The sequence below is a fragment of the Ursus maritimus genome, unplaced genomic scaffold (genome assembly GCF_017311325.1).
Source record: "Ursus maritimus isolate PB19 unplaced genomic scaffold, ASM1731132v1 scaffold_2, whole genome shotgun sequence".
NCBI lineage: Eukaryota > Metazoa > Chordata > Mammalia > Carnivora > Ursidae > Ursus > Ursus maritimus.
In genome coordinates this window covers 103486440-103500212 of record NW_024424452.1, presented here as the reverse complement: position 1 = coordinate 103500212, position 13773 = coordinate 103486440, and the positions used below count along the sequence as shown (strand labels likewise).

Genomic DNA, 13773 nt, shown 5'->3' with positions numbered 1-13773 from the left:
GAGACCGCCGAGGCGGGGCGGTCTCCTAGGAGACCACCAGGGAACAAGTGCGCACGCGTAGAGCCTCGGCCCGGCTGATGCAACCTCCGGCGCGCGGGCTGGGTCCGCCGAGAGTAAGGAAGCCGACAGGGAACAGCGCGAGACCAATCAGCTGCCGCTCGGAGGAGTCCGGAAAGGCCCGCCCGCTGGGGCTCTGCGAGTGACGTTGGGCGACGCGGGGCTGGTGGCGTCGCCAGCCGCCCTCCTTCGTCTCGTCCTCTGGCCTGTGGGTGTTCTGTTCCGCGCTGGCCCTGCGGCCATTTTGTGTTTCGCTTCCACCCGCGCCCACCTGCCCAGTCCTTCCGGGGTCGCGCTGCCGAGGGGTTTTTTAACGGCCCGTCCCTTCTGCGAACTCGCAGTCGTAGTGGGAGGTCTCTGTCTATGGTGGACGGGCCTCGAGCGGAGTAGGACACCTCCTTCCCGCCAGGATGAATGTCGCCTCGGCCGCTGCGTCCAGCGCCTGCCGTTCCGGACTGTGGTCTGCCGCCCGCGGCCGAAGCCGCTCCCCCCTGTGGCTGTTTTGCTGGCCCGGGGATCGGCTTGGGGCCCCGACTCCGCCGCGCGGCAAAGCCAAGACTGCTTAGGCCTCTTCGAATCCCGCCCGACCTGCAGCCCTGAGAGACCGCCTAGAAGAAGGAACATGGAGCCGGCAGCAGACGGATCGCGGCCACGGCCGGGCTCCCGGTTCTGGCTGCCCTTCTTTCCTCGGCGCCCGCAACCCGGCACTTCCAAAATGCCCACACCTCCTGCCCCGGAGCACTCCGGGGACCCCAGAGTGGCTGCTTCCCCCCAGCCCCAGGCTCGGACCGGCTACTGGATGAAGCTGCTTGCCCAGCTCTTTGCGCCACTCCCCAGCTTGCTTCAGAAGCTGCTGATCTGGAGCCAGCTCTTCGGCGGGATGATTCCGACCAGATGGCTAGATTTTGCTGGAGGCTACAGCGCTCTTAGAGCCCTGAGAGCTCGGGAGGACCCAGCCGTCTGCCCGGCGCAGAAATCTTTGCGTTCGCTGCGGCTCGACCCCTCGGACGACTCTGCTGCCAGTCCCCTCCAGTCCCCTCGATTGGCTGGAGGAGGGGCTGCACTGGCATTGCTCGTCCTCAGATCTAGAATTGGAACTCAAAGCCAAGGCTAGAGTTCTGGACCCTGCCGCACACGCTCTTCTGTTAGAGCAGCAGCTGTGGGGAGTGGAGCTGTTGCCGAGTGGCCTTCAAGGCCATCTGTGCTCTAACCGGGAACTTGGCTTTTCGCCCTCCGGCCCCGTGCGGCGTTTCAGCAGTTTCAGCGTCGTCTCCTATTTGTTGAACCCCAGCTATCTGGACTGCCTGCCGCGGGTGGGGCTCGGCTATCAGAACAGTGTGGGAAGCGGCGAGCCTGTTGATTTCCAGACCCTCAGCCCGGAGGGCCGCTGTCTGGCTGAAGACCGTGAGCCAACCCACCCGCTGAAGACACAGATCCCTTGCTCCTCCCGGCAGGGATGTCCGCCTCTTTCTAGAGAGGGCCTGCCAGAAATCCACCATCTCCGCACGAAACGGCTGGAATTCCTTCAGCAGGCCAGCAAAGGGCAAGCGTTACCCACCCCAGACCAAGATAATGGCTACCACAGCCTGGAGGAGGAACACAGCTTGCTCCGGATGGATCTGAAACCCGGAGGAGATAGTCCCACGCAGTGTGTTCCCTCTGTTGGAGCCGCTCCCGGAGCCGCCCAGGAACCCACCGAGTGGACGAAGGAGGTTCCACTTGCCCCGGAAAAACAGGGCCCCTCGGAAGGCCGTCCGTCTGGTGAGCTACCTGTGGAAAACGAGCCTGGAGAGGACCAGAGAAGTGCTGGGGACTCCTCAGACCTAGAAGATGACATTCCCACTGCCACCAGGCCAGCTTGTAGTAACAGACTGATAGATTACATTTTGGGGGGTGCGCCCAGTGACCTAGAAACAAGTTCTGATTCCGAAGATGAGGATTGGGATGCGGAGGCTGAGGATGACGGTTTTGATAGTGACAGCGCAGTCTCAGAATCAGACCTTGAGCACGGCTCGCAAGGCCTTCACCTTTGGAACTCTTTCTGTAGTGTCGATCCTTACAATCCCCAAAACTTCAGGGCAACAATTCAGACTGCTGCCAGAATTGTTCCTGGAGACCCTTCTGACTCAGAGAAGGATTCGTCTGACAAGTCTGATCTCGAGGATTCTCCCCAGACTGGAAGCCTTCCCGAGTCTCCTGACTCTAATTCCGGGGAGGAAGATGACTGGGAATCTAGTGCAGATGAAGCAGAGAGCCTCAAACTGTGGAACTCTTTCTGTAATTCCGACGACCCCTACGACCTTTTAAATTTTAAGGCTCCTTTTCAAACATCAGGGAAAAATTGGACAGGCTGTCATGACTCAGAGAGGCCGTCTGAGCCCACTGTGGCCATTTCCGATTGTCACACCTTACTATCTTGCGAGGTGCAGCTGTTAGGGAGCCGAAAAAATGAAGGTCCAGACTTGGTCCCGGGTGAGGTTCTTTCTGGAGAAAGACGCGCGCATACCAAGAGGAAAAAGGTTGGTTCGTTTGTTTGTTTGTTTGAACATGCCTTAGAGTCTGTACTGTTTAGATACGGTTACGTACAGTAGCGTGACTCTTCTGGAGGCATAGTAGAGCGTATTATGGAGGAAGGACTCGAAGCTTCTGTACTTGCATTAAGAAATGACACCGCCCCCGCCCGACATACCACCACCGCCTTCTTCCCTCCTGTGGAATGTTGTTCCTATCCAAATCGAAGATGCTGGGGTGTAGATGGTAGCAGGAAAGTGCCCTTTTCGTTTGGGTTTGTAGCTCTGGGCTGTTGCCATGCGGTCTTCAACTTTTCACTCTTTTACGGAACAGAAAAATGACACCTTGTGTACGCAGTTCTTCTGGAGATTGGTCGGGTCCCGTTATAGCTGTAGAGTTTTTAGTATTAATTGTAGTATGTCATTTGCGGACACCTAATATTTTATTTACAGGATCACAGTGTCGTCTTTCCTGTTAGAGCCCAGAGGGTTGATAGTACCAGGTAGTGAGTTTGCCATGAAAGAAAATACTAATTTCAGTGCAAAACCTTTTTGACGTGAATATGATTTTGATTGACAGTAAAAAAACAATATAGGACATGGTACTGCAGTTTCTTAAGAATGCAATACTAGTTAGCATTGGCCACTTACAGGTTAATAATCATTTGTAACAATGATGGTTACCTATTTGGTTTATCTTGAGTAGCTGCTTCCTATTCCTAAACTAGTCTTAGAACTTCATGGAACATTTTACTCTTTCAACACGTTGTCGGGTTAATCTTATTTGGGGAGGTCCTTTGAATTGCTGTGTTTTTTTTTCCCTCTACTATTTATTCAGCAGAAGTTAGTGATTGAAGAGGAATTTCCCCAAACACAGGGTATCTTTTATTGTAGAGGGAAAGTTTCTTTAGTTTCCTATACACTTATTTGGAAAGAGAAAGGGGGGTAAATTATTCTTGACCTCAGCTTCTGCCGCATCAGAGAGTTTCAAGTTGACAGTGCCATAGTCTTGGCTCCAGATGGCCAGCTTAATCCTTTGAAATTCCTCCTGGGTAGAAGATATCTCTACATGGTGATAACCTTATGTCTCGCCTATAGACGCGCAGAATAGGTCATGTTAAAAATTTAGTTACCACTTCTGTAAATGCTGTCATAAAAGATCTTTTCTCTTTATTTTTTAAGGGGACCCTGACAAAAGGACCTATTCAGTGAATAGGTTAAGAAACCTATTAGTGAATAGGTCAAAAAACCTTGCCCTGGTGTAAAGTGGAGCAACGGAATGATCATTTGGTATCCGGAGGCCTGTGTTCCCTCCTGCTGAGTGGTTAGAGCCAAGAAATTTGGGAAGACAGCCAGACCTGCAAAGTAACTTGACTTCTCATGGCCTTGATTCACTCGTGTATCTGATGGGAATAATAATTATAAATGTGTGAATTATTGCATGACTTAAACGAGATGAGTGTATAAAACTCCTAATTCATCGCCTTGCCTTTAATTGATAGCTGTTACTGTTCAGAGACCTCAGGCCAGTCTCCTGTGTCGTTTTAGCTTACTCATTGAGCAAAAATGAGATGAGTCAAGTAGATGTGAGACTCCTGACTATGAACCAGAAGCAATATTTATAAAAGATTATGCCTAAAATATGGTAAAATTATTTGGCAGCCTTTGAGCACTTGCCGTTCTTCAGGTATATGGGAGTAATGGGTAGCACTTGATTCTTAGAATGAGACTTAAAACACTGTCAGTGACATAGCGCAGATTGTGGAGCCACACTCCAGGTGTGAGTCCTGATGACTACACTGTAGGAGGGAAGCTGTGTGATTGGAAATAAGTCCGTTAACCTCGCTTTCCTTAACTGTACAGCGGAGGTAATAGTACAGACCCTATAGGGTCGCTCTGAGGATTAAATGAGATGAAAATTGTGAAGTCCTCTGAAATGAGCCTGGCATGTGGTAAACATATTTAGATGCTGCTGTTAGTTATTTTAGTGACACAGTGAGTAACTCTAGAGTGCAATATCTAGTAAGATGTTACATACCTGCTAATTGTCCTCGAGGGCATTCCGTGGCCTGATGTAAAGAGAATGAAAGGAGTAGGCCACGGTGGGATTAGCTGATGTAACTATTAAACATATTTTAAAGCAAGTATTTACTTTTGTAGTTTGCTATGTTAGAAAGAAACTTCTGTATTAGAAATTAAGTAGGGATTAAAAGGGACTTTCATTACATGAAATCATGTATATTTATAGTATTTGCAATTTCATGTATATATGGTGATAGCATATTGAGGAATACAAAGAGGGTTTTATCTCAACTACAAAGTCTCTTAGTAACATAACCTTAAAGATAGGTTAATTTGGCTGCATTTTGTTTACTAAGTAACTTTTTCTATAGTCTGATTACAAAAGTAATAGTTAAAGAGTAACACTATGTGTTTATGATGCAAAAATTAGAAAGCACTGAAAAATGAAATTGTATTTAAAGGAGAAAGGAAGACTAGAAATTGGTGAAGATCTTGTTAAAGCTTTTGTGCTGTAATAAAAGCATTGACTAACATTGACTAATAACTATTTCAAATATTTCTGAAAAATTTTTTGGGAAACATTTGTTATTTTGGAAGAAGAGTGTCACAGAATTGTATTTCCCTAAGGATTAAAAAAAAAGGACTAGTAACATCAGGAAATTTTCAGTTCCCCATCTGGATTCATTCTATTAACACCAGAAGCCAAGAGGAGGGAGGCAGGATGACAAATGGGGGGCAGGAATATGTGTGTGTATGTGTGAAGGAAATCAAGATGGAGTTTGCTCACTTACTTCTACTGAGATGCCATCTAATCAATCACAACTTCTTTTCTTCTGTTACAGTTGAAACCAAATATTCCTGTAAGATACTTGGATATTTGATATTCTGAAAGAATTAGTAGCATAAAGGGTTAATTGCTTCAATGATGATTTTAAGATCCTAGAGCATGATTAAAATTAGTCTTTGTCTTTATAGGTAACCTTCCTGGAAGAAGTTACGGAGTATTATATAAGCGATGATGAGGACCGCAGAGGACCATGGGAAGAATTTGCACGGGATGGGTGCAGATTCCAGAAACGAATTCAAGAAACAGAAGTTGCTATTGGATATTGCTTGACGTTTGAGCACAGAGAAAGAATGTTTCATAGACTCCAGGAAACATGTTTCGACGGACTTAATGCTTTCAAGCAATGTTAAGATGATTTGACGGCCTCTAACTCGAGCACACACTACCTCTTACTAGAGAGGTTTCTTTTGAAAACAAATATTGGCAGCTGTCCTTTTTTTTTTTTTTAAAGGATATGCAACTTGGATCCAGTGACCTAGTTTAATATTTTGTTTGTAACTGATCCCACTTAGAGACGGCCAGGTTTGAAGGCAAGCCCTGGTAATGAAGGATGAGATGGTGTGATCTCTAATCCTCCCTTTTTTGATTCAGTCGGATGTATTTTTGAATGTCATGTGCTTGCTGAGGTGTAAAGGGGACCTTTTAAGGTGGAATTTTGCATTATCAAAACTGATTTCCTTGGGAAACAATATTTATAGGGTTCAAAGCCCATTTTCCATTCTAATTTAAATTATGTGTACCTGTCGGAACACTTTGGGCTCTCCCCACCCAACATTCTAAAGTTAACGGGCTTTAATGTCTTCTCTCTATATTTTTATTTCAGTGATGTGGTCCTTCTACCTTTAAGGCTAAGAAAATAATCTTGTATATGCTACCGACTTAAATTATCTTGTGTCAACTTTGTTTTTCCCTTCTAAAAATGACTTTGAGGGGACATGTGTGGTGGGTTTTCATTTCTCGGTTAAATTCGACCTGAGATATTTCCAAGGCCCCCCACAAAACGTACATTTGCAGTACTCTCTGCTACTTTGGGAAAGCTGCATCTTTCTGCCAAATTTTAACGTCTCACACGTTTAACTTCTGTGCAAAGCGTTTCTTGGAGAGGATTCTGTGTATGTTACTGTCGTTCCAGTTCAATGGTTCTTTGTATGTTTCAACAGGTAGACGTTGTTGTAAGAGACTCCAGAAAGTAATAGTTGCATCATAGACATTTACTTTTTAAATTTAAAGGCAAGAATTTTCCTAGGAAGAAACTAGGAGACTTCTCAGAGCAATTTGGTTTTGTTGTATATGCTGTCAACAGAAAACCAGTGTTAATCTCATGCTTCAGCACCGTCACTTTTAAAACCTGTCAGGGTGACACTATAAACTTGGAAATGGGCAGTTCTGAATTTCCCAGTTTGCAATGTACAATAGACTTCATCAATCTCCAAGTTTATTGTGTTCTACTGTTAGTGAGAGAAGTAATGACAAGGCCTGTGCTTTCAGGAAAGGATGGTACTATAGACTTCGCAATAGAAAGTCTTATTTTTAGCCCAGAGTTTACTTTTGAATTGAAGTTTTTGCAGTGGCTGCTTGTCCTTGGTTTATTTAGTTAGCTCGACATGGTGTGCCTGTTAGGCTGAGGTGATGTTTATCAGCTCCTGATTGGTCTGTTTTTGCCCCACGTGCCTCTTGTTGCAGGCAGTGGAAAACGTGAGTAGAACAGGTGACCTCTTACGGGTGAACTTGTTTCGGTGTGGGAACAAATTTTTTGTCCGAAATGCTTACAGAGTTCCTACCTCAGTTTATAATCTACCTGGTCATTATTTTATTTCTATCTGGCCTGCCCTAAGAACCGACGCCAGTGATAATAAACGCACCAAGAGTACAACAGCTTGAAAGCTGGTCAGAGTTTGCAGAGCCCTTACTCAGCATGTGTTGTGCGCCTCCGCTTGAGGTAATCACAGGGGAGGGACTGGCAGGGTCCTGCCGTAACACTGTGAACACAGGCTGGTTTCAAGCCCCGGCTGTGTCAGTTGGAAAGAAGGGATCATTTGCCTTGAAAAAAGCTTCCTGAAAATGTGTGGGCATTCCTTTAAAGCCAGACTGAAGGATGCTGTTTTCTTTCACGGCTTAGTCTGAAACCTAGCACCTCTGCATATCTGAAAATAATGGGATCGCTTCACATTGATTGGATTTTGGAGACCTGTTCCCTTGGGATTGCAACCTCACTACCAAATGAGTAAAAGCGTGGTGAAGACTTCTCCCGTTGACTACCCTCCTTTAAAAGAAGTGATCAGATGGTGACAAAAAGGACAGAAGGGGCTGTTTTTATGTTGGACTGAAGGGGAAAAAATTCTTGTCATTTCATTCCAATCCTAGCTGTTTGTAGAACAAAGTTAAACTTGGACGTTGTAATTGAACATTGTACACATTTAAAGTCTTACAATGGTGCTTTAAGTATCAATGTAGCATGTGAAAGGCTTGTACAGACAGGTAAAATTTCCTTTTCTGAGTGTTGCAATGTGATAACAGCACCTCTTCGTCTTTAACTTGAAATCAAAACTATCAGATTTTATTTTTGTATAATTTAACGAAGGTGAATTTAGGGGACTAGAAGACTCTAAATTGGCTTCTACAGATCCAGTGACTTAAATGTAACCATTTTGTTGGGATTTTATAGCTAAAATTATATTTGTGTATATAACTTTAACTAATCTGTAAATTGTAATAAATATATTTGCAATTATTAAATGTTACGTGATATTTTGGTTCAAGTGTATATTGTGTGTTTCCTAGTATTTTACATTAGTTTTGGACTCACTGAGAAGAATTTTCAGGATTAAATCTGGTATTTTTGTAGAAGCACTATAAACCTACAGGTGCTGAACAAATTGCTGTGGTTTGAAAAGGTTATGTGGCATGTAAATTGCACCTCGGCTTGTTGAAGGGGAGGAGTTTTAAGGGGCTAAATAGGATTGCAAACCACATTTTAATAGGAGAATTTGATTCTTGGAGTATGAAACCCCTTTCTTAGAGACTGGGGGTTTGATTCCAAAATTGGCCCCAGTCATCCACTTCTGCTGCAGAGAAAACAGTAGAATATTCACAGAAGCAGTAAACTAAATTCACATGCTGGGCTTAGCATAGCATTTCTTGACCCCCCCCCCTTGTTTTTTTAAGATTTTATTTATTTATTTATTTGTTTGTTTATTTGGACAGAGTGAGTGGTGGGGGGAGGGAGAGGGAGAAGCAGACTCCCTGCTGGGCAGGGAGACTGACATGGGGCTTGATCCCAGGATCCTGGCATCATCGCCGAAGGCAGATGCTTAAGGGACTGAGCCACCCAGCTGCTCCTAGCGTTTCCCTCAAGTAGCAGGGAAATCAACTTTTCTCTTGTTGGTGCATTATTATTTTTTTTTAAGATTTTATTTATGTGAGAGAATGAGTGGAGTGAGGGGCAGAGAGAAAAGCAGGCTCCCCACCGAGCAGGGAGCCCAACACGGGGCTCGATCCCAGGACCCTGAGACCATGACCCGAGCAGAAGGCAGATGCCCAACCCGCTGGGCCATCCAGGCGCCCCTTGGTGCGTTATTATTAATGATAACCATGGTATTGTAAATCATGGCATACTCCCATTTACAATGTTGCATAAATGTGACGGTAGCATCAGAAAAATCAAACTTTGTACCCTGAGAAAAGACGAACATTTGGGTTTTAGCAAGCCTATTAATGGATTAAGCATAATAGCATTCTTTATTTAGGTACTTGGATCTTCCTAGCTAATGAAGAAAAATTTATTAAAGATCTATTTCTGACCTGGAAGGAAAGAAACATAGTTGGAAGTTATCAGTATTTAGTACAAATTGAATTGACAGCCCTGGGTTATACTTTCATTACCATCTTGGGGTTAGTGTAAGCATTTTTGGCTCTCTCTCACTAGGAAGGTTTATGAAAATAGCCATATTCACCTCAAGCTAGATTTATTGCTATGACTCTTGATATCATCTGGAAATTGTGCTGGGTTGGGTTTGTTGTTTTTTTTTTTTTTTCTTCTACTTTAATGGAAAGTTTAAAGCAAGTATTAATTGCTGACCTCAAATTTTGACAGTTACGGATTTAGGATCCTTTGGGTCCTCCGTGTACCTTTTAAAAATAAAAGTGAAAATATCTTCAGTTTTTTCCTCACAAAAATGTTATTTATAAAAGTAATATAGAAATCTGTAAAAGCATTCTTACATTGTGTAAAGTAAGTATGCTGCCCAGTGTACCTTTTTGAAGTGAAAGACTTAATTTCTTTTTATATGTATAAAGAGGTTTTGGTATTTCCTCATTTTAAGGATTTTAACACAAATGTTCGCTGTTCGGAATCCTTCTGTACTGGTAATCAGGATCTTTTCCTTATGGACTCAGTTGAATGTTTTGTGATCAATACAGAACATCAGTCTTTCTCCCCAGATTTGCTCTGCGGAGGCTGTTTGTGTCGGTCAGTTGTGACTTCATTTTTTTCTTTCTTTCTTTCTTTCTTTCTTTCTTTTCTTTCTTTCTTTCTTTCTTTTTTTTCTTTCTTTCTTTCTTTTTCCTTCTTTCTTTCTTTCTTTCTTTCTTTCTTTCTTTCTTTCTTTCTTTCTTTCTTTCTTTCTTTCTTCTTTCTTTCTTAAAAAGATTTTATTTATTTGTCAGCAAGCACAAGCAAGGGGAGCAGCAGGCAGAGGGAGAAGCAGGCTCCCCGCTGAGCAAGGAGCCCAATGTGGGATTCGATTCCAGCACCCTGGGATCATGACCTGAGCCGAAGGCGGACACTTAACTGACTGAGCCACCCAGGTGTCCCCACTTGTGACTTTAAAATCCAAAGGTAGCATGATACCAAGATCTTTAGCAATAGGGGTAATAAGGATCAATATATCTCTTCTAACCCTGCTCACTGAGGATTCATCAAACAAGGCATGCTGTGTTCAGTGAGTATGTTCTAGTGACAAGTTTGCTGTCAGGGAGAAACATCGTACACATGCAATGGAGAAGGGGGGGCGGAGGTGGGGGTATGTGTCGCTGTGTAATCATATGAGTTGCATCGCTGTTTTACCATGAGCAGACTCCTTAATCGCACCAGGAAATATAGGGGAAACCAGGTTTATGGAAAGTGGGTTGCCTGGCCCATAAAGAAGATAGCCTCGGGAGCTGATGAGGACAAGGTTTAGAAAGCTGAACTGCAAGGGACGAACTTGGGAGTGATTTATCAGGTCTTGTTCTTTTATCGTTATTAAAAAAATTTTTTTTCAGTCCCTCCCACCCCCAGGGGCTCCTCAACTAGAGTGGTTTTGTTCTTTTAATCTTTTACTCTTCCCTTCGTCTTAGTACTATCCTTCTCTCTGTCTCCTCCCGCCTTTGTTTCCTGAAAAAAAAATATGTATGTATGTATATATATATTTTTTACTATTGTTTCATAGATCCTTCCCTAGAAGATGATGAGGACCTCCAGAGCAAAAGAAAAGAACAGCACAATTGTCAGAGGTGTGCGTTCATTAGAGATACTATCCATCAAGAGGAAGAAAGGACCTCACGGAGTTCCTAACTCTCTCCAGAGCTTGCTGCATACTTCCCCACCAGAACATTAGGTTACCATACATGTGTTGGGGACTGGATTGATTTTCAGAAATATCCCAAAGATGTTCAGGATCAAAGAAAGAGGTGATGGTAAAGCTGCAAGCTGTGTGCTGCTTTGAGTTAAACCTGCTTTTCTTTCTGGTTTTTTTGTTTTCTTTTTTAAGATCTTATTTTTAAGTAAGCTCTACGCCCAACGTAGGGCTCAAACTCATTACCCTGAGTTGAAGAGTAACACGCTCCACCGACTGAGCCTGCCAGGGGCCCCCAAGCCTGCTTTTCTTCATACATTGGCTCTGCAGGCAAAAACCAGAGAGGAGTTCGAAAAAAGCTTTGAAAACTCCTAGGGATATTTATTCTGTAATGGTTGTCTTTATTTTTATTATTTATTTATTTAAAGATTGTATTTATCCATTTGAGAGAGACAGAGAGCATGAGGGGGGTGGGAGGGAGGAGCAGAGGGAGAGGGAGAAGCAGACTCCCCGATGAGCAGGGAGCAGGATGTGGGGCTCAATCCTAGGACCTGGGATCATGACAGATGCTTAACCAACTGAGCCATCCAGGTGCTCCTATTTTTATTTTTATTTTTAAGTAGGCTCCACGCCCAGCGTGGAGTGTGGGACTTGAACTCATGACCCTGAGTTCAAGACCTGAGCTGAGCTCAAGAGTTGAATGCTTAACTAACTGAGCTACCCAGGCGCCCCAGAATGGTTGTCTTTAAAAACATTTCATTATGAGGGGGCACCTGGGTGGCTCAGTTGGTTAAGTGTCTGCCTTTGACCCAGGTCATGATCCCAGGCTCCCTGCTCAGCGGGAGTCGGCTTCTCCCTCTGCCCACCCCCACTCATGCTCTCTCTCTTGCTCACTCTCCAATAAGTAAATCAAATCTTTTTTAAAAAATTCCATCATGAGAAGATGAGCTCTTCTTTGGATCTCAAAAGCACCTCAAGAGACCTCTCATTGACTTATCCGCAACCCTTCCTTTCCCTCTCACTTTGCCCTTTTAGATTATGTTCATGCAGGCCTCGTTTTGCTAACACGTGCCCCTGTTCCTTGTGTGCTGCTGCCCCCACTAATCGGTAAATGCCGAGGGCAGGGGTCTTGTCGTGTGTCTTGTTTAGGAGCCCAGAGCCTAGAACTGTAGATAGTCAGCAAAGATTTGAATGAGGTAATCACTGCCTTTTTTTTGTTTGTTTATATATTTATTTTGTTAGTAATCTCTACACCCAACCTGAGGCTCCGACTCACAGCCCCAAGATCAAGAGTTGTGTGCTCTTCCGACTGAGTCAGCCAGGTGCCCCGAGTTCCTCGCTCTCCTAAAGTCACCTCTCACAGAGCCTTTACTGAGAGTACATCAACACCGTGTCTGATCAGAACCAAACGCGCCATGATCCTAGCGGATGTCGGATCACCAGACTGAAAGGTCCTCACTGAGAAGTTGCGCTAAGCTCTGAACTCGTAGAACGTAATTACAAATTTCCACCTGGCTAGGGATACCACAGCAATTAATTCGAGTGTCATTAATAAGGTGCGTGTTAACTTATGAATTGCATATGTGAGCAAATCAGCTGAGACCTTTCTTTTCCAGAATTAGTATTCTGTATTAATACCGAAGTATTCTTCCCACAACGCCAGCAGTTTCCGTTCTATTCATTGGTGGCCAAAGATCGGCTCTGGGTTTCTAGAGATGCTCTGTTGGTTCCACTAGATGGCGTTACCATCTCGGCGTGCCCGATGGGTCCCTGTGATTGATTACTAATGTGATGCCTATTGCTCCCTTGGAGGTCATTCCCTGGGTGTATCCGCAAGCGGGAGAACTGCCCTGCCCTGCCCATGCCAGCCCTGCCCGTTGGGACTCCACCTTTTTGTGGTAACTGTTCCTTAAGAGAGAACCACGATTTGTAGTTGAACACAAACGCATGAATCGATTGTTCCTGCTCTCCACGGGGGTGGGGGGGGAGGATAATTAGGAGATTGGGGGTGACTTCTAAGAGGCTGACTTTCAGATATTTGCTGGGTTTTCCGGATCGGGGTTTTTCCAGTTAGGGATTCGTCTCACTTAACGATCTGCTCAGCATTCTGCTTCGTATTGCGCTGCTGTGAACCAGGGCCGTCATTCTCAGGGAGCGGAGAGAGAGGTGCCACATGGCTCGAGGCACCGAGAGTCACTGTGTCTGATGACAGAGGTGTACATGGGACTGGCTTGGAAGGAGGAAAAAATCCTAAAGAACTGCTGGGCTGGCGTCTCATGCTGTTCTCTATTTCCCTCTTAGAGCTAGTAGCCAAGGCCGGGTGGCTACCCAGGACCGTTCTTTAGTAAGTTGGGGCTGGCCCCGAGGGGCTGCCCCCATCCACTTTCAGGTGTGCAGAATGGAAGGCCATTGTGTGTTTGCGGACAGTTTTGCTCCGTCCGCAGTGACGAGCCACCTTTCAACTCTTATTATGGTGATGCTCTTCCTGCCTTTTGTTTCTGCTCGATTTGAGATGTTTTATTTTGGGGGGGTTTGGGGGTTTTTTGTGGTACCTTCAGGAATTTACAGAGTTTTTTTGTTTTGTTTTGTTGACTTCCGATTGCCCCATTTTTTTAGACACTCGCCTCTGAACAGCCTTGACCTTCCCCACGACGACGACCTGCTGTGAGTCACAGCTTGATTGGCCTGGGGGGCGGGTAGCCCAGTACTGCCTGAGAGATGGCAGGTTTTTTAGAGGAATATTGACTTGCAGAAGAACAGTCCTGCCGGGAAGTCAAAGGGC

General features: G+C 44.9%; 1 protein-coding gene across 1 annotated transcript; it reads left to right on the top strand.

Moving 5' to 3' along the window:
• Positions 1-21: 21 nt before the first annotated feature.
• Positions 22-8189, top strand: PPP1R15B (protein phosphatase 1 regulatory subunit 15B). Its single transcript, XM_008699508.2, is given in 3 exon segments — positions 22-1075; positions 1077-2576; positions 5565-8189. Coding segments are annotated over 3 exon segments (2118 nt in total). The 5' UTR covers positions 22-679; the 3' UTR covers positions 5787-8189.
• The last annotated feature ends 5584 nt before the right edge of the window (positions 8190-13773 follow it).